This window comes from Eleginops maclovinus, chromosome 19 (assembly GCF_036324505.1).
Source record: "Eleginops maclovinus isolate JMC-PN-2008 ecotype Puerto Natales chromosome 19, JC_Emac_rtc_rv5, whole genome shotgun sequence".
Taxonomy (NCBI): domain Eukaryota; kingdom Metazoa; phylum Chordata; class Actinopteri; order Perciformes; family Eleginopidae; genus Eleginops; species Eleginops maclovinus.
This window is the reverse complement of record NC_086367.1, coordinates 25189932-25210584: the sequence shown is the minus strand read 5'-3', so window position 1 is coordinate 25210584 and position 20653 is coordinate 25189932. Positions and strand designations below refer to the sequence as shown.

Below are 20653 nucleotides of genomic sequence, written 5' to 3'. Positions count from 1 at the left end.
CTTCGGCCGGCAAGAACTTAAGTTTTCTAAACCTGGGATCCAGAGCAGCCACAATTAGGACTATGTTTGGAGATACAGGTTGAGACAAAAACAGTCCTTGCCATCTTGCTGTGATCTGCTCTGCCACATGAGCCTTGTATGACTTGACTGGTGCAGTCTCAAAAGCTGAACTCTGTAGGGACTTCTTAAGGGTTTGCACTAGCTGTGGAAGTGCAGAGAGGATAACATATTGTTGCCCACTCAGAAACACTGTAGCTCCATCAAATGGCTCAAGGGCCTGGCTCAGCTCCTCAATCAGGTTCCAGTGTTCAGGCTTGCGATCAGGGTCGTTGTGTTTTCCTCTCTGAGTCACTGCTGGGTCAGAGAGTGTAGCAGTCAATGGCCATCTTTGTTCCAGCAGCCTGGATAAGTGATAAGTGCTGTTCCAGCGAGTACTTACATCTTGCACCAGCATGTGTTGCGGTGTGCCCATTTGGTGCTACTTATCCTTTAGCTTGGTGCATGCCAGCTCACTCCTCTTAAAATGTTCGACAAGGCATCTTGCAGCAGCCACACACTTGGAGATACCTGGGTGGTTCTTCAGAGCCCTTTGCACAACCAAGTTCAGGGTGTGACCTGCACATCGAACTGATGCCCATCCATGCTTTTCGGCCAAAATCTTCACCGCTGCTACAAAATTGGCAGCTTTGATTTTCTGTGGTGGAATGTCGAATTTGGCAATAACATTCACAAGCCATTGCAGTGTGTCTCTCTTCAAGGGGCATCGTTGTCAGGCTGTGGGACTCCATTTCCCAATCCTCCCCAAGTAAATGACAAGTCACCCCCAGATATGCTGTCACTCTCCTTTATGATGTTCTTTAACTTGCCTTTGATTTCTTCATACTTTTTCTCCATCATTTTCATGAAATAAGTTCTCAAGGGAAGGGTGTACCTGCGATTGAAAGTGGAAATCATCTTCTGAAAGCCCTCATCCTCCACCATGGACAGCGGGCGCATGTCTGTGACAATCATGTTCAAAATGCTGTCTGTAAACTCAGCTGCCTCCTCAGTTGAACATGATGCAGCTGTCCGCATGAAGCTGTCCATACGACTGTGATTTACTGGGGGGAAAAGGAGAAATAATACATATTTATATTTATTACTAGGCCTGAATATCATACTGTAAGTTCATAAGACTGGCAAATGTACATTTATTGACTGTGTTGTAACGCATTGCAGTGGAACTAGACTGAATAGGCCTATACCTGCTGTATTGATAATTTGTGCAATCTCTCTCTCTTTCTCAGCGAAGCGAACTTGCTTTCTGGGCTATTTTATGCATAACTGAAGAGAGAGAGAGAAAGTAATCACATGAATGGAGCTCAGGCTTTCACAAATTGACAGCAGCATCATATTTCCTGCTTATTTTCTTGAGCGGATTTGAGCTAACTTAAGAACATCATAACCTGTGGCCACCATTGATTTACGTTCTGAACTAGCCATTACATACAACCATAATTAATGTACAGTCTTTACCATCCTTTATCCCAACTAGCAAACTAGATAATGATTTATTTACGTTTAATGCTAACGTGGGCTGGATGCCTTCTGTTCAGACGCTGAAGCATGGAAGACGTACTGTTGTGGTACGCAAGTTCAGTTTTGCAATGGATACGCTGTACACAGTGTCCTCCTCTTTTCGGTTTGTAATGATCCCAAACTTTTTCTCTTTTTTTAAAGATATGTTTTTGGGGGGCTTTTTGCCTTTAATCGGATAGGACAGTGGAGAGTGACAGGAAAGTGGGAGAGAAAGTTGGGGTGGGATCCAGAAAGGACCACGGGTCGGGAATCGAACCCGGGTCGCCGGCGTACGGTGCAGGTGCCCCAGCCAGTTGCGCCACGGCCGGGGCCATGATCCCAAACTTTTGACAATTTTTTTCTTTTTCTTGTTCCCGTCTCTTCCGTTTGCTGCTCGCTGTTTTTTAATTCCGCCATTTTGACTTTCGCGCCGTCTAATTACGTTTGTGTCTACGTTACGTCAGTCGTCAGAGCCGTCTCTTTCAACGGCTCTGGGTCGTAAATCAACAAAGCGTTGTCCCACTAATGATCATCCTATAGAAACACAGAGAATTTGCATTGAGGAATTTTAGTAATCAAGCTATTCGAGTTACTCGAGGAATCGTTTCAGCCCTACACAAAACTGCTGCCATGGAATGGATGTGGCCCCTCATGATGATGACTTTCATCAATCATGCTTTCAAATGATTCGTCTGTCTTTAGAGCATAGTCTGTGCATGGGTATGTCATGCGTCTGTTAATGTATTTTCCAGGCTGCATACATTTGTCACAACCATTGTATCCATTGTGGTTCTTCGTGTTTTTAACAAAGGACCTGGCTGGTGTGTCACAAATGACTGTGTCCAGCTTGAGCTTCAATTTCTTACCCTCTAAATCAAAACCTTTTTCAAGCTCTTGCAGCTCAGTAACAAAATCTCCAAGGAACTCTTTTGCTGAGCTGGGTTTCTTTGGTCCACAGAACAAAGCTATTGTACTGAGTAAGTCCTCAACGAAGTCTGGTACTGGTTGCTTATATGGAGGATTTAGTTAGACGTGCGCCCAGTGCACTTGAACATAGCAAAGCGTAAAGTTCAGTGATTATCTCGCAGGTTTATTTTCCTTCATATATCATACAGCTGAAATACTTTAACTCATAATACATGTAACCAGAACAAGAAACCGCATTGCTCACCACATCAAAAACCACAAAGGCACACCCTAACCCTAACCCTAACCCACGAAAAACAGTTTGCTTCCCAAATCAGCAACGCCTGTCTGGGTTTCCCTCGGTTAAATGGCCTAACTGGGCTGACCCCAGGTCAGCTGAGCCACACAGCAAATACAGCCCCCTAGTGGTAAAGGGCAAAATTACATGAAATAATGCAAAATGAATATGGCTCATACACCTATCACTGCTGGTTCTTTCATAGGAACACTCAGTAGCAGACCAAGGATGGGCCACCGTTGCAGACTAGAGCTCTTGAACAGAGGAAGTCCATCTATGGTTATTTGCAACTTCAAAGGGAAACTGTCTGCCATTATATTTCTAAGTGATGGCAGAATACCAAAATAGTGGTACTGTGCCCCAGCCCTTTCAAGAATTGAGTATTTTGTCTTAGTCCTAAGGAGGATGCTGGCATCCTTTGGAAGATCAGGATGGCAAATGCAAAGTAAGCCCTATAGTACTGTCAAAGCAACCAAAGAAATGCCAACGTGTAGGGCCCAGTTGGAAATGCTGTCAGAGAGTGAAAATGTCTCACAGAGTTCATCATCAGAATGTTCTGAATCAGATGTCTGAATTTTGTCTGCATCTACTTCCACCCTACCTTCCTCCTCACTAAAGACTACTCCAGTTGCAATGTCTGAACAAGCTGGATTGTCTGTGCAATTTAGACTTTCTTCAAAAAACTCTCCACTGACATCTCCAAGGTCCCTCTCTGCTGTCATTTGAAAGTCAGTCAAATTTCTGCAGTCATCCCTAATTTGTTTAAGTCATTTATCTACGTCTACACGGGTCCTCCGTCTTAAGGTGGAGCTGGAGACAGGCTCAGTCTTTCTGTTCAATTTATCTAAAAGAAATATTTCAGAAATACAAAAGACAGATTGCAACCCGTGAGGTGTGGGAAAAGGACCGTCCTTTGTAATGTGTTCACAAAGTTTTTTTTCCAGCAATTTTGTATTATAAGAATGTAATGTAACTGAAAGACAAAGTTACTTTTCAAGAATCAATCAAAGCACACAATTCAGACAAACAAAACGTGTAGGAATTAAAGGCCTGTAATTATAATCTTAGGAATGAAATGTGCGATATTTGGAAGAAAGTCGAGGTGTGACAGTGACATTGCTCTATTCAGTGGATCCCCCGTTCCCCCCCTTGTCCGTTCCATTTGGGAGACCCAGAGGTGAACTGTCAACCGCGGCCGCGCCCCCTCCCCTTTCCCCTCCTCAGCAAGCAAGGGCGCCTGCAGATGCAGGGGGCGCCAATTTGCCAATTCCCCACACCGTGATATGATGCCCGCTTCGCCCATGCCCAAAACCGCTACTGGTTTTGTTTCTGTATGCACTCCGGAGTCTCAAACAGGCGTTTGTTCATTTTGCAGATGAATTCTTCATATCTGAAACGTAATATTTAGATGGTGTTATTTCACGTTCCCTCCATTCTTCCTTCTGCCAACGCTGTCGCAGTTTCTCACCTCTCCCGGTTTTGTGAGTACGCAGGCGGGAGTGTGCGTGGAGGACCGCACATCTCCCGCAAAGTTTGGTTTTTATAAATCGCAAAGATTGCTTAGAAATTGGCGTACGCCATCTTTTGGGCGTACGCCACGTTTATAAATGAGGCCCCTAAACTGTGAGCCTGAGACTGAGAGATTAGGCTTTAGAAATACACTTTGATTAATTGATTGAAAAAACCCTCGTTAAATAACAGTAATATAAATCTAATCATATTTCTCCTCCTGAACAACAAAAACCATAATCACACATTATGGTTGATTAACCCTTGTGTGGTGTTCGGGTCTGGGGGACCCGTTTTCATTTTTTATTAAAAGAAAAATTATACAATTAATGAACTTTTCAGACTCACTGGCTTTGGCTCATTTTCTGTGAAGAACATATATCAGAACACATTTTTAATGACCACACACCGTACACCCCCCCTACACATTTTTATTACATATAAGATGTCCGGGTCCACTGGACCCAGGGCTAATAGAAGAAAAAACCAAGGAATGAGAGTTGTCCTGGACATGTCTCAGGGACTCAGTGGACACAACATCACATGCGACAATTTTTATACCTCGCACAAGCTGGGACAGGAGCTCCTAAAGAGGAAGCTGACCATGGTGGGAGCAATACGGAAAAACAAGTCAGAGCTCCCACCCCAACTGCTGACTTCAAAGAACAGGCCTGTCAAGTCTTCCAAGTTGGCCTACACGGCTGAAACATCCCTGGTATCCTATGTGCCAAAGAAAGGCAGGAATGTGGTACTCATGAGTACACTGCACGGGGATGGAAGAATCTGTGACCAGGAACATCACAAACCAGAGATCGTCATGGATTATAATGCCACAAAAGGAGGAGTAGACAACATGGACAAGCTGGTGACGGCCTACAGCTGCAAACGGAGGACTCTACGCTGGCCACTGGTGATATTCTTTGACATGTTGGACATCTCAGCAAACAACGCCTTTGTCATTTGGATGGCACTGAACCCAGAGTGGAACAGAGGGAAGCTCCAGAAGAGACGGCTCTTTCTTGAGGATCTGGGAAAGGCATTGGTGAGACCACAAATCGAGGAAAGACAACATGTCCCCAGAACCCCAGCCTCTGCAGCCATCGTGAGGAGGATTCAGGAGGAGAATGCTGGTGCCCTATCCACCCAACCTACAGAACCACAATCTGCAGAAGCTGAAGTAAGTGTGTGATGCTGTTGCAGTACATGTCTGGCACTCATGTCTTGTGAGAGAGAGAGAGGTGTTAGAAAAATTCCTGATCTTTTCATTATTCTAGGTTGTGAACACCAGCAACAAGAAGAAGCGGTGCAAAGTGTGCGGACCCAAGATGGACAGAAAAACACAATATACATGCATCAAGTGCAAAAAGTATATCTGCAACACACACACAGTAAAACTCTGCCCCTCATGTGTTGTATAGGGTACTGGCTAAAGGCCATGTGTTCAATGGGGCTGATGTGTTGTCTTGACTGGTATGTTTACTCTATGTGTTCAGCTTGTGTTGTGCACCTGAATGGGTTACATTTCTTGAGTTCAAAGAAATAAAAGTCAATTGTTTTGAAAAACCTTGCTTCACTTGTAAATTTGTTTCCACTCATATCTTGATTTTCTTTATTACGTTTTAAATAATAAGTTATAAATGTGATCGAACAAAGTTAAAGGGCAAATTTTAACCATATATACTGTTTATACTGCTTGTAATTGGGATTAAGTAAACATCTGTTGAGTATTCTAACATAAAGTGCTTGATTGTGAGGCATTAAAAACCACAAAATGCTACGGGTCCACCAGACCCACAAACACTGGCTGAGTAACAATATGAACACCACACAAGGGTTAAAGGATTTACTACCAAAACAATATGAACTATAATGTTTATTTTTAACTGAAGTCTTAAAGCGTTTTTAAAGATTTACACTAATTCATAATGTGCCACCAGATTTTAAAACTGTGTTTATTCTGAAAAATAAATAAAAAATATTGAATTTATTGAAAGTGAAATATTACACACACACACACACACACACACACACACACACACACACACACACACACACACAGTCTTATTTAAATACATGTATTTATTTTTAAATCCATGGAAAACATCTTATTTTTAAAGCAGTGGAACCAGAGAGACATGACATCAAAAGTAGTTAGTTATAATTTACAGAGTTTAAAACGCTGAGCAGGGGGTTAGTGTCTGAGCGACAGAGGGGATGAGACGGTCTGAATAAAAACATAAAACCTCCCGGCTCCTCTGAGGACCGCCGAGGCCTCCACCCGTCACACCAGGGGACAGCAAGATACCCTCACACAGTGCTGATGAGCTAACGTTGTTAGCACCTTAACATTAGCAAAACAACAACAGAGAAGGCGAACAAATTGATGTCGTGGCTTTGCTAACAGGATTAGCGTAGCTGGCTAATAAGAGCTAACAGCCTGCAGTGGAGCTGCTTCACCTCACTACAGGAAGCTGTTTACCTGGGTGTAACCGGTGGATGTCATGTGACTTTATTTACACTGATGAACCCTTGTTGTCAAAACTGTGCAGAGAGACCTCCCTCTGAGGAAGAGGAGGAGGAGGGGGACTTCCTGTTCCCTCTCTCTGCTCCACAATTCTGTGGCGCTGCCCTGACTCAGCTGATGGTGGGCAGGGCGTGTGGAGGGAGCGTGTCCTGATGGAGTGGGGGGGCAGTTAGGCGTTTCCCTTCAGGATGCCCATACAGCTCTGCAGCAGCTGGAGGTTCCCCTGCAAACACACACCAGTTAAACCAGCACCAGTGTTATAAAGCTGCTGGTTCCAGTACACTATCTCTGACATCTTCACTGCTACAGTCACCAGGAGGGGTCACCAGGAGGGGTCACCAGGAGCAGGGGCTTACCTTAGCGTGTTTGAGCTCCAGCTCAGCCAGCTCCACCAGGTTCTTCCTGAACGCTGACACTCGCCTCGTCTTGAAGTCTATTAGCTCTGAGCACAACACATAAGCCACACGTAAACACATACCACTGGGGAGGGGGGGCAGTGATCAACACACCATCAGATACCATCAAGTATAAAGAGTATAGTGTGTCTCAGAGTATTGTAGCATAGTGTGTCTCAGAGTATTGTAGTATAGTGTGTCTCAAGAGTATTGTATCAGACTATTGTAGTATAGTGTGTCTCAGAGTATTGTAGTATAGTGTGTCTCAGTATTGTAGTATAGTGTGTCTCAGAGTATTGTATCAAGAGTATTGTAGCATAGTGTGTCTGAGTATTGTAGCATAGTGTGTTTCAGTATTGTAGTATAGTGTGTCTCAGTATTGTAGTATAGTGTGTCTCAGTATTGTAGTATAGTGTGTCTCGGAGTATTGTATCAGAGTATTGTAGTATAGTGTGTCTCAGAGTATTGTAGTATAGTGTGTCTCGGAATATTGTATCAGAGTATTGTAGTATAGTGTGTCTCAGAGTATTGTAGTATTGTGTGTCTCAGAGTATTGTAGTATTGTGTGTCTCAGAGTATTGTAGTATTGTGTGTCTCAGAGTATTGTAGTATTGTGTGTCTCGGAGTATTGTAGTATAGTGTGTCTCGGAGTATTGTATCAGAGTATTGTAGTATAGTGTGTATCAGAGTATTGTAGTATAGTGTGTCTCAGAGTATTGTAGTATAGTGTGTCTCAGAGTATTGTAGTATAGTGTGTATCAGAGTATTGTAGTATAGTGTGTCTCAGAGTATTGTAGTATAGTGTGTCTCAGAGTATTGTATCAGAGTATTGTAGTATAGTGTGTCTCGGAGTATTGTATCAGAGTATTGTAGTATAGTGTGTATCAGAGTATTGTAGTATAGTGTGTCTCAGAGTATTGTAGTATAGTGTGTCTCAGAGTATTGTAGTATAGTGTGTCTCAGAGTATTGTAGTATAGTGTGTCTCGGAGTATTGTAGTATAGTGTGTCTCAGAGTATTGTAGTATAGTGTGTCTCAGAGTATTGTATCAGAGTATTGTAGTATAGTGTGTCTCAGAGTATTGTAGTATAGTGTGTCTCAGAGTATTGTAGTATAGTGTGTCTCAGAGTATTGTAGTATAGTGTGTCTCAGAGTATTGTCTCAGAGTATTGTAGTATAGTGTGTATCAGAGTATTGTAGTATAGTGTGTCTCGGAGTATTGTATCAGAGTATTGTAGTATAGTGTGTCTCAGAGTATTGTAGTATAGTGTGTCTCAGAGTATTGTAGTATAGTGTGTCTCAGAGTATTGTATCAGAGTATTGTAGTATAGTGTGTATCAGAGTATTGTAGTATAGTGTGTCTCAGAGTATTGTAGTATAGTGTGTCTCAGAGTATTGTATCAGAGTATTGTAGTATAGTGTGTCTCAGAAAATTGTAGTATAGTGTGTCTCAGAGTATTGTAGTATAGTGTGTCTCAGAGTATTGTAGTATAGTGTGTATCAGAGTATTGTAGTATAGTGTGTATCAGAGTATTGTCTCAGAGTATTGTAGTATAGTGGGTCTCAGAGTATTGTAGTATAGTGTGTCTCAGAAAATTGTAGTATAGTGTGTCTCAGAGTATTGTCTCAGAGTATTGTAGTATAGTATGTATCAGAGTATTGTAGTATAGTGTGTCTCAGAGTATTGTAGTATAGTGTGTCTCAGAGTATTGTAGTATAGTGTGTCTCAGAGTATTGTAGTATAGTGTGTATCAGAGTATTGTAGTATAGTGTGTATCAGAGTATTGTAGTATAGTGTGTATCAGAGTATTGTCTCAGAGTATTGTAGTATAGTGGGTCTCAGAAAATTGTAGTATAGTGGGTATCAGAGTATTGTATCAGAGTATTGTAGTATAGTGTGTATCAGAGTATTGTAGTATAGTGTGTCTCAGAGTATTGTAGTATAGTGTGTCTCAGAGTATTGTAGTATAGTGTGCATCAGAGTATTGTCTCAGAGTATTGTAGTATAGTGTGTCTCAGAGTATTGTAGTATAGTGTGCATCAGAGTATTGTCTCAGAGTATTGTAGTATAGTGTGTCTCAGAGTATTGTAGTATAGTGTGCATCAGAGTATTGTCTCAGAGTATTGTAGTATAGTGGGTCTCAGGTGTATGAAGGACCTCTTGTACCCTGCTTGGCGGATTCTGAGATCTTCTCGAACTTGTGGCAGCAGAGCTGCTGGCTGGTCTCGGCCTGCAGGACGTCTCTGTTCTTGGCCCGGGCTTTATCCAGAGCCTTGTTAGCGTTCTCATAATCCACCAGAGCCCGGCTCCTCCGGTACAGCAGGTCCTGCAGAACCAACATAACAGATTTAGTAGGAACCAATGAGCCGCAGACAGGAGGACAGCTTTCGGAGACGGACCCTGTGTGTGAACGAACCTTAGCAGCCTGCGACTCCCTCAAGTAGTACTTCAGCAGGTCGGCCAGTTTCAGGTCTTCATCAGCTGCAACGCGAGACTCGATTTTCTGCAGAAACAAACATTCCCCGTCTGATCCAGATCACAAGTCTTTCTGAAACACCTGAGCAGGTGATCTACACTCACCCTGGTCTTCTCAAACAGCTCCGACACTTTGAGGAAGAACCTGCACCAGGAGACAGGAAGTGATGTAATGAACAGATGATAAAATGAAGACGTATTGGGAGTGGGTCGGCGTGTGATCATACTTGCAGAGGTCGGTGGAGTCCTGCGTTCCTAACGTGTAGAGAGAGGAGGCGATTCTGTTGATGTCGTCTGCAGCGTCTGACACACACCAAGACGTTAGAACACACACGATGTTCCAGAACATCTCCGTCTGAACCCAGACTGGGCTCGGGTTTCAGACGGAGCGTGACTGTAATTCTTACTTTTGTGTGAGCGGATCATCCTGTCGGATTTGGCCGAGGCGTCCTTCACTCGGTTGTGGTACTCCAGCAGGAACGTCTTCTCGTGCTCAAAGAAGTCGTCCACGTCCTGCTGCAGGACAGAAGCAGAGGACATGTGAGTGACAGCAGAATGGGAGGGGGGGGGGACCTAATGCTTAGTTGAGGACACCTGGCAACAGGCGGAGCCTAACGCTCAGGTGAGGCTCACCTTCACTCCGGCCACCAGAACGCCGTCTGCTGACTTCACCACGTTCTTAAAGAAGTCCTCCAGCTTCTCCTTCTTGTTCTTCCCCCTGACACTCAGCTGAAGGAGAGGGAGGAGGGGTCACACAACAACAACAACCACCACAACAACAACAAGGATGGTCCCTAGAGCAGAAGGCTCTCTTCAGGTTCTGTTAGCTAATTTCTGCTGTGGAAAGTACCGCAGGGCTCTGCCTTAGATCCCCTTTAGTTCTTGTTATTTAACAAACCTAAATGAACAGAATTCTGAAGATGTGTTGTTATTTTTGTTGTGTGCAGCAGCTGAGTTCACACAGACTCACGTCCTGGTTGTACTCCAGGAAGACGTGGAAGTTGAGGTCTTTGCGGAGGACGGGATGCGCTGCCACTCGACACAGGAACACTTCGTGCATGGCCACCGTCTTCTTAAAGATGGCCAGGTACTCTCTGAAACACAGCCGGGCAGCGCTCAGACACTCAGCTCCACAGCAGGGTACAGACAGGGGGGGGGGTATATCTGAACATGTCTCTGAGGGACTCACGCCTCCAGCTCCTGCTTCATCTTGGTGAACTCCTCCTTGGTCATGGAGCCCTCTCCCTCCCCTAGCTTCTGCAGCTTCTCTCGGGACGCATCGAAGTCCGGTCTGGGGGGGGCAGGGGGGATCTGCAGCCAAGCATCAGTAATTAGACAGGGGAACAGCTAGTGTGTGTGTGTGTGTGTGTGTGTGTGTGTGTGTGTGTGTGTGTGTGTGTGTGTGTGTGTGTGTGTGCGCTCACAATGTATCCTGCATACTCCTCGTTCTCCACGAAGGAGTCGTGCAGCCAGATGAACTCCTCATGCTGGCGGACCACCGAGAACTCGTTCTGCTTGAAGTTAGGGAGCGTGCTCTGAGAGACAAGAAGTACATCATGACATCATCAACAACAGCAACCGTTCTCTCGGCATTGATCCCAGAAGGGAGACTCTCTCGCTCACCTTGGTGTGCACGGTGAACTTGACCTTGTCTCTCTCACTCAGAGCGTCGGAGATGTCCACCTGCAGCGTGGCGTCAGTCTGAAGATCCACGTTCACCGCCCGCGGCTGCAGAGAAACCACACATCCCATAATGCAACACACATGGAACCTGTCTGTTCTTACTCACTTCCTGCTGATACCACAGAGAGAAAACTATATATATATTAATGTTTAGAATCATGTGGGTCTTTCTTTGAGGATTCATTTGCTTTACAGTTCAGGATTTGTTGTTGTTTTGTTTATAACTTACAGTAAATTATATATAATACCTTAGAGTTCAGAGTGAATAATGACTGAGACATCAGTCCTCAGACCAGAAATGCAGAGGACCATCAGTTCCTACTCACCTGACGTGTGTGTGTGTGTGTGTGTGTGTCATGTGACTCCCTCACTAACAACACAGTAATGACCTGAAACAGGCCGTTAGCCCCTGTTAGCTCAGTTAGCCGAGGAGCTAACGGCCTTCAGTCCGGCTCGGAGTCCGGACTCGGGCTCGGGCTCAGTTTGAGGGGCTTGAGGACAGGGGACTGACCCACAGCCTGGAGCTGCAGTTAGCAGGGAGCTAACGTTAGCAGGGAGCTAACCTGGCTACCAAACAGGAGCTAAAGCTAGGTAGAACCTTCAGCACAGAGACACAGACAGGTATAACAGACAGGCTAACAGACAGACAGAGAGACAGGTTAACAGACAGACAGGTATATTCCAGGTGTCGCTCACCCCTCGGTCCTCCTCGGAGAGAAAGTCAGGTCCGTCGTCCAGCCCTTCCTGCTGCAGAGAGACGGACACAGAGGTTAATTACCGACACACAAACGGACTGACAACTGACCGGAGCCCGCAGAGCCCGGGGATCACCGGGGGCAACGGGGCTCCGGCACCGGGCTGATAGAGGATATAATAACAGAGGGAACAACAGAGCGCAGAACCCACCATCATGGCTGCTGAATACGGGTGGAGACCGGAAGCGATGTGACGTCACGACGGACCGGCTAACGTCATGAAGGAAAACCGGAAAAGGCTTCAGATTAATATTAGTTAAAAACACAAAATATAAGTGTTACTTTTTATACATAACGTTTGTTCATAAGTGCTACCTAATTGTGTTGGTTATGGTAAACATGTTCTAAATTATGTTTGGATTCAGACCGTTTTTTTATGAATATGAAATTTCCCTTAAATAAAATGAATTGTACAAAAAAAATCTACGTCAAGAGGGTTCTTATGCGTCGTGTTAAAGAATCCCAAGTAGGTTAATACATACAAGGAATTTGTCCTGGTGTTTTTGGTGCAAAAATAAAACACATTAAAACACTGACTGAAAAATATTTTAAGAAAACTATAGTGACATTGGTCGAACTCCCATTTTAAACTCGTGATTTTTTCCACTTCGGATCCTAAAATGTTGTCTATAGAACATTATTTGCACGTTAAGACTCCCTCAGAAACTGCACACCTAAAATCTATTGCGAATGGAGAAAGTTAGAACTCGGTTTTTAGAGGAAAACCTTTATTTAAACTCTTTATACCTCTGTGATTTGTCTTGACTTTCTGTCCATTAAATATCAGGTTACAGCAGGATGACAGGCAGGTGTTTTCGGCTGTATTTAAAGTCCTTTACTTTCCTTAAGTCTGTAAAAAGGAACACGATTTTCTGTTTCCTCCGCCAAACCAAACCAAACCTTCTGAAAAAACACATTTGCCTGGATGTGTTTTAACGTTAACCGTTACTGAAAGTTAGTAACTTGTCTTCAGGAAATCTTAAAAACGGTGATTTGCTTCAGACATTTTGTTCTTCAGTGATGGCCGAATTGAACAGCAGCTCCCGCTGGTTCAGAAAAGTTCTTACAAGTTAAATTGACGCATATTTCCCGTCCGGTAGGCAGCAGTATTTATATAATTCACTCTTTCCAAATGGAGCTCTGTGGAATGTGTCAAGTTACCCGGATGTTACGTAAACCGTTACTGAACGTTATTGACTTTTCTTCAGGAAATCATCTAAACTTTGAAGATTTTCAGATATTGCGGTCTTCACTGTTTGCTGAATAAATACAAAAAAGCTCCGTTGGGTTCAGAAAAGTACTAATAAGTTATATTTACGGATACTTACCGTCCAGTAATCAGCAGTATTTCTATACAATTCACCCGTTTCTGAATGGAGCTCTGTGGCAATTGTCAAGTTACCCGGATGTAGCTAACCGTTGCTGATTTTTCTTCAGGAAATCTTCTAAACTATGATAATTTCCACACATTTTGTTCTTCAGTGTTTGCCGAAATCAAGAGAAGCTCCGCTGGGTTCCGACAAAGTTTTCAAGGGTCTTTAGAATGGTTTATTGTACAGTTAATAGCAGTATTTATATAGTTCAGCCGTTTCTGAATGGAGCTCTGTGGCGAGAGTTAAATTACCCAGATGTAGTTTGCCGTTAAACATTACTGGCAGTTTGTGAGTTTTCGGCTTGATCCGACTAAACTGTGACATAAAGTCAGATTATTTATGGTCATTTTTTTCATCACTGTTTGACGAATTCAAGGGCTGCTCCATCTGGCTCAGGACAGTTATTAAAAGTTGTATTTAGGGCGTATGTTTGTCCATTTAAGCAGCAGTATTTATATAATTCACCTTATTCTGAATGGAGCTTTGCAGCACACAGATAGCAGGCTGGTCTCAGTGGGTTTCTGATTTGATCAAGTAATAAATACATTTGTTAAGATGATGCATACAAATAGCAGACTACCAGAGGAAATGAATACAGTTTCTGTCTGTCTTTCTGTCCTGGTGTGGACTGATGGTGTACCTGGCTGTCTGTGTGTTTCTGTCTGTCCTTGTGTGGACTGATGGTGTCTGTCTGTTTCTGTCAGTCTGTCCTTGTGTGGGCTGAATCTCTGTGATCCAGGAATAGCTCTGGGGTCAGATTCTGCAGCTTTCTTTCTGCTGAGTCATGTTTATATTCTGCAGTCACATTATGCTCCTCTGAGTCCCAGCAGATCTCCAGTTTAAACTTGTGAGTAACATCTTCATAAACCTCATCTCAGTTTAAACTCTCATCTTTATAAACCTCGTCTCAGTTTAAACTCTCATCTTTATAAACCTCGTCTCAGTTTAAACTCTCATCTTTATAAACCTTGTCTCAGTTTAAACTCTCATCTTTATAAACCTCGTCTCAGTTTAAACTCTCATCTTTATAAACCTCGTCTCAGTTTAAACTCTCATCTTTATAAACCTCGTCTCAGTTTAAACTCTCATCTTTATAAACCTCATCTCAGTTTAAACTCTCATCTTCATAAACCTCATCTCAGTTTAAACTCTCATCTTTATAAACCTCGTCTCAGTTTAAACTCTCATCTTTATAAACCTCATCTCAGTTTAAACTCTCATCTTCATAAACCTCATCTCAGTTTAAACTCTCATCTTTATAAACCTCATCTCAGTTTAAACTCTCATCTTCATAAACCTTGTCTCAGTTTAAACTCTCATCTTTATAAACCTCGTCTCAGTTTAAACTCTCATCTTTATAAACCTCGTCTCAGTTTAAACTCTCATCTTCATAAACCTTGTCTCAGTTTAAACTCTCATCTTTATAAATCAGTCTGTGTCACAGTGCAGGCAGGAGGGAGACACACTGTCAAAATGTCAAAAATTAAGGTAATGTTTTGGGTTATTTTGAAAGAATTTCCCTTTTTTCTTGCCATTTAAACTCTTTCTTGCCATAATTTTATTCTCAACATTTAAACTTTATTTTGAATTCATTTTCTGACAATTTTAACTTTTTTTCTCAATTTCTACGACTATTCTGTTGATGTTAAACAAATGAACGTTCTCCTCCTGGACCAAAACCAGACTTAATGTTTTTTTTAAATAAATGTTTGTTTCAAACATTTTCCCAAAAGAGAGGGTTTTAAAACGTATACAAAGTTTAAACCTGGTTCAGTTCCTTCTGATTTATTTAGACAGGTTTGATTGTAGAAACTACACTACCCATGAGCCTCAGCGGCTGGAACTTGGACAAGCTGTGGATTAGATGATGTTGTTCATGTTTCTGTAAAACATATCAACTTTAATTCTGGATGTTTTATTAATATGTTAATACTTTATTCTACTAATATTTAAACTTCTGAATAAATAATGTGATTCCTGCCGTCTGATATCTTTAAGGCGAAGGCGTTTAACTTCAGATTGGAATTTAAAACCATTTATAAGAGACGTAAAGACGGTAGCTTTATATTCATGAATTGAAAGCATTTCAAAGGTTACTGTGCTCTTCTTGAGTGAGAGGGAGGATGCTGCTCTGTAACTGCTTCCTGTCACATGATAATGTTTCCTAGTCAGCTGGCAGACAGATCAGCTGTTCCACTCAACCAGATCTCATCAGATTTTCAATAAACATTTCACATTTTTATAAATATCTCCAGATGTTAAACCCTGACAGTGATACCCCTGTGTGTGTGTGTGTGTGTGTGTGAGCTGTGCTGTGCTGTGATTGGCTGAATCAGAGACCAGGCGGAGGAGGGGGGGGTCAGGTGCCACAGGCGTTTATTGCGGCGTCCTGCGATCTCAGAAACGACGCTCCACCGTTTCTCCTTCATGAGGCGTCTGTCTGCGGGGGGGCGTCCTGTAGTGTTTCTTATAAAATAAAAGTGCGCTCTAGCTCGGTGTTGGGGGGGGGGGGGGTTACATTCAAACTGAAATAAGGCGGTGGCCGGACAGGAAGTGAAGCGGAGGCGTGCGCTCGCTGACAGGAAGCTGCTTCTTCTTCTCTGGTGCATAGAACGCTGAGTGAACATGGAGAAGAAACGTCACGACAATAAATAAAGTCTGGAAACTTCCTCGACTTTTTGGCAAAACTGAGCGAGACAGCGTCGGGGGGGGGGGAGAGAGTTCTGTGGCAACAGACGGGGTGTTTGCATATCATTAATGAGATCTCCTTCATGTGTGTGTGTGGGGGGGGGGGGGCTAAAGACGCTAGCTCCTGAGGACGAATGGACAGGAAGCTGTCTGTGAGTGAGTGAGTGTGTGTGTGTGTGTGTGTGTGTGTGTGTGTGTGTGTGGGGGGGGGGGGGTCATCACACAGGCTTCCCCTCCAGAGAAACAACCACGTTCCCCCCCAGTTTCTCTGCCAGCGTGGCGCGGTCCTGGATGTCGTCCAAACCGTTCACCTGCCACTCGTGCTTAATCCCTGGGAATAATAATCATTAAAAAGTAATATTAATATTTGGACAAATATTTTGAGATGTCTAAATATGTATTTTAAATACACATTTTATAAATTAAATATCTGAATGACTAATTAAATGTGACTACTTAAGTATTTTACAAACATGAATGTATATCATCCTGTATTGTGAAGAGACGACTTTAAGAAATACCTTTTCTTTAATTGGAGCGAAAACATATAAATATATTTCACTGTCATAACATTTAAATATTGGAGTCAAATCATTAAAAAGTGAATACATATACCACGATAATAAAGAGTTTCATTTAATGCTATCTGAGAACAGTGCTGGAACTGTTGGAAGGTCAACGCATGTTCCTCTCACCTGTAAACTTCTTCTTGATGGCATCTTTAGAGCTGGCGTAGATCATCTTGCTCTTCAGAGGAGCACCGTCTGGAGCCCTGACACACACACACAACACACAACACACAACACACACACACACACACACACACACACACACACACTACCATTATCCAGGCTTTAGTCTAAACCGGTATCAGGGGCTCTGCTCCTCTCTCTGTTGGCGTCCCCCTCAAACCAAAATGCAGATTCTCCCCGTAAAATCTTAAAGTGATGCCAGGAAACAATCTCTCTGTGGGTCAGAAAGGGTTTACTGATGCCAGAGATATGGAGATGGGGTCAGATGTCTGGTCAGACGGCAGAGACAGCTTACGGAGAATAAATAGGGGATGGATGTCCGGGGGGTCTGCGGGGGACGAGTGGCAGGCAGCAGGCTGACACTGAGACTGAGATTTCTGATCCTTTCTTTTACTCTCCTTTTTCTGGAGAGGAAGTAAAGGAACCGGAGCTCTGGATCTATTTGTTGTTGGAGGTGCAATATCTGACTCAGCAGCTTTAAGATAACACTGTTATTCTAATGCAGGATTTTCGCCGGGAAATGGGCGGGGCTTAATTTAAACCGGAAGTGACGATGGCGCCGCATTCTATATTATATCTACTCTAACTGAACACCTGAAAACATCTGGAAAAGTAGACCGAAGGCTCCGTGTCAAGTTGATTTGATCTCCTCTCCTGAGTGTGAGGAAACACTAACAGAGTTATTATTGATGAAGTGTGGATTATATTTCAGATGTAACCCTCTAACGCTCTGAGCCCCCTCCTGCTTGAAAGCTCTGTGAAACCAGAGTCCACTGAAGGAAACACTGACAGGTCTATGGGTTCATTTCCCACACACTCTCTGCAGATGTTCAGTCCGTTCTGACTGGATTTAATTCACTAGCAGACTATGATTATAACAGTCTGTAGAATATTCAGAGCATCTCCAAAATACCTGGTCAGATCTTTAGACAGATTTGATTAGAGTTTAGATAACATTTTAAATAATAACACAGTGTATTTCTTATTAACCAGTTTGCCTCCACAGCTCTCCTCTTTTTCATTACCCAACTAATATGCACTTTATAGAACTGACCCTGTTGATTATAACTATTCCCCATGTGATGGTCATCGTTTGTTTACCGCAGTTGTTGTTGTTTGTCTGTGTTCGCCTCTGGGAGGGGGTTGCTCTACAGGCTGTATATTTACTGTGGATCTGATGAACTCTGTTTCACAATCAGAACCCAGAGGAGGATCTCTGGGGCATCAAACGGTTAAAGGAGTTACCAGAAGATGAAGACCAGGTCCTCCTTCTTGGACTCCTTGGTCTCGTATGTGGCGTCGTAGAGGCCGTAGCGGCAGTCGTTGGGCGGCAGCAGTTTGACGAAGCAGCCGTACGGGTCGTCCACGCTCTCCCCGATGTCGCCCACCAGGATCTGCTTGCCCTCCTCCACGATGATCTTCTTCTTGTCTTCGCTCAGGCAGAACAGCACCGCTTTCTTCCTCTTCTTCACGTCCTCCTGCGACGAAGACTTCCTCACCTTCATGTCGTTGAACACCCGGATCACCTCGTCGTTCACGGTCACGCCTGACGCCTTTAAATCAAATATGAAATAAGTTACTATCTATTCATCGTTTTACTGGTTCAAATAGATACACAGTTAGTGTGTCTGTTAGTTACACTTTTTACAAGTGAGTGAGTGAGTGAGTGAGTGAGTGAGTGAGTGAGTGAGTGAGTGAGTGAGTGAGTGAGTGAGTGAGTGAGTGAGTCAGTGAGTGAGTGAGTCATATGGTGTGACTGTTAGTTACACTTTTTACAAGTGAGTGAGTGAGTGAGTGAGTGAGTGAGTGAGTCAGTGAGTGAGTGAGTGAGTGAGTGAGTGAGTGAGTGAGTCATATGGTGTGACTGTTAGTTACACTTTTTACAAGTGAGTGAGTGAGTCAGTCAGTCAGTCAGTCAGTCAGTCAGTCAGTGAGTGAGTGAGTGAGTGAGTGAGTGAGTGAGTGAGTGAGTGAGTCATATGGTGTGACTGTTAGTTACACTTTTTACAAGTGAGTGAGTCAGTCAGTCAGTCAGTCAGTCAGTCAGTGAGTCAGTCAGTCAGTGAGTGAGTGAGTGAGTGAGTGAGTCATATGGTGTGACTGTTAGTTACACTTTTTACAAGTGAGTGAGTCAGTCAGTCAGTCAGTCAGTCAGTCAGTCAGTGAGTGAGTGAGCGAGCGAGCGAGTCAGTGAGTCATATGGTGTGACTGTTAGTTACTTTTAATAAGTTATTGAGTTAGTTAGTTACATGGTGTGACCGATCGTTTGAGAGTGTTCTTGGTAGCTAGTGAATGCTACTGTGATTTAGTGTTCCCGGTTGTTAGTTAATCTGTTAGTAAGTTTAACTTTTATTAAATTAGTGTCACTGTCTGTAAGTTAGTTAGTGTGACTGTTAGTTAGTGTGTGAGTGTTCTTGGTAGTTATATAGTGTTACTAGTAGTTAGTTAGTTTTAGTCTCAGGTTCTCAGCCGCAGGCCTTCAGACAGACCGACTGACAGACAGCATGACACTGCAGTCTGTCTGTTAATCCCAGACTAAATCCAGGCTCCTGAACCCGGTCAGTTATCTGACCCGGGTTGGTTTAGCAGATGCTGCCGGTCCTCGCTCCCACGGGCTGTGAGGCCTCTCTGCCCACAGGAAACACCGGGGATGAGAGGTGGCTCCGGGCCCCAAGGCCTGCGGGCATAGAGGCTCCACGTACCGTTACTTTAATAATACCACAATATATTCCGTTACCGCCCCCAGAATAAGAACGGTTCACCGGAACCCGTTACTTTATAACAATAATCATAGTTCAATAAGCCCGGATAATATCCGCGGGTTTATCGGCAGCTAACGGAAGAATGCTACATCATGATATAGCTTAGCATCATGTAGCATGGCTAACACCATCTAGCTACCGCCATGCTAACAGAGCGGAGCCACATAACGGTCCTCCGGAGACTCTAGACCCGGACTGATGCTCCCTCTCCCGCTCTCCAACACACCGGCCCCGGGGGAGGCTCCGGTAGATCCTTACCATGTTGTCCCGGGGTTAGTCCTACCGCTGAGCCGTCAGAAAGGGGGAGGAAGAGGCTCTTCTGAGGGGAGAGAGGAGAGGGGAATGTGGCAGAGAGAGAGAGAGAGAGGGGGGGGGGGGGCGAGTGAGAGAGAGGGGAGGGGGGAATCGAACCTGTGACACTGGCAGCACAGACCCGGTAACCCTGGAACTGATCAACTTTATGGGTCATTCCAGAATTCGAGGACATTGTAACATCAAAAGTTTAAAAAAGTGAATCCTTTATTTTCTATGTGTCTGTATTTTATAAAAACAGTGCAGCATCACGAGAGATGATGGCCAGCTCAGGCATCGATGGAACACTTTCTATCAGGTATTTTATTTGTTGCTTTTCAACAGCGCTCAATGGGGGCTGGACCTTTAAAATCAATAGCAATCAACTTTAAAGAAACAAAAGAAGCAATTCATAATCTGGGGACATTTAAAACGTGGATTATGCCAAATTGTATTAAAAATGTAATTTTTCTAAAAATAATAAATTGTACTACTATTGCGCAACCCTGGGTCTGTCTTTTCCTGATTGGTTGAATTACAGGAACAGGGTTGCAAATCACTGCTTATGTTAGCTTTAGCATAACTTAGTTATTTACCTGAAGAAAGGTAACTGAGTTTAATTTGTCTTATTGTGATACAGTGAGGAACAGGGCTGAGCGGGGCAGAGTGCCACACTTCTAGATAG

At 43.6% G+C, this 20653-nt stretch overlaps 2 protein-coding genes across 4 annotated transcripts; both read right to left on the bottom strand.

Annotated features, from left to right (window-relative positions):
• Positions 1–6329: 6329 nt before the first annotated feature.
• On the bottom strand, positions 6330–13488 carry snx6 (sorting nexin 6). 3 transcript variants are annotated; one of them, XM_063908499.1, is made up of 15 exons: positions 13431–13488; positions 12254–12312; positions 12044–12094; positions 11288–11392; positions 11089–11199; positions 10854–10975; positions 10635–10758; positions 10298–10393; positions 10072–10180; positions 9892–9967; positions 9770–9809; positions 9606–9692; positions 9356–9515; positions 7151–7236; positions 6330–7017 (listed from the first exon to the last, which is right to left on the bottom strand). In XM_063908499.1, the coding sequence occupies exons 2-15, from the start codon at positions 12257–12259 to the stop codon at positions 6964–6966; spliced, it is 1227 nt and encodes a 408-aa protein (XP_063764569.1). In that variant the 5' UTR covers positions 12260–12312; positions 13431–13488; the 3' UTR covers positions 6330–6963. The 3 variants fall into 3 exon arrangements, with proteins under 3 accessions (XP_063764569.1, XP_063764570.1, XP_063764571.1); XM_063908500.1 differs by lacking the exon at positions 13431–13488 and adding an exon at positions 12850–13232; XM_063908501.1 differs by lacking the exon at positions 13431–13488 and having other exon boundaries at positions 12044–12091; positions 12254–12315.
• Positions 13489–15834: 2346 nt separating this feature from the next.
• On the bottom strand, positions 15835–20053 carry cfl2 (cofilin 2 (muscle)). The gene is made up of 4 exons (XM_063908502.1): positions 19936–20053; positions 18161–18468; positions 16859–16935; positions 15835–16494 (listed from the first exon to the last, which is right to left on the bottom strand). Exons 1-4 carry the CDS (start codon positions 19936–19938, stop codon positions 16382–16384), a joined length of 501 nt encoding a protein of 166 aa, XP_063764572.1. The 5' UTR covers positions 19939–20053; the 3' UTR covers positions 15835–16381.
• Between the last annotated feature and the right edge of the window lie 600 nt (positions 20054–20653).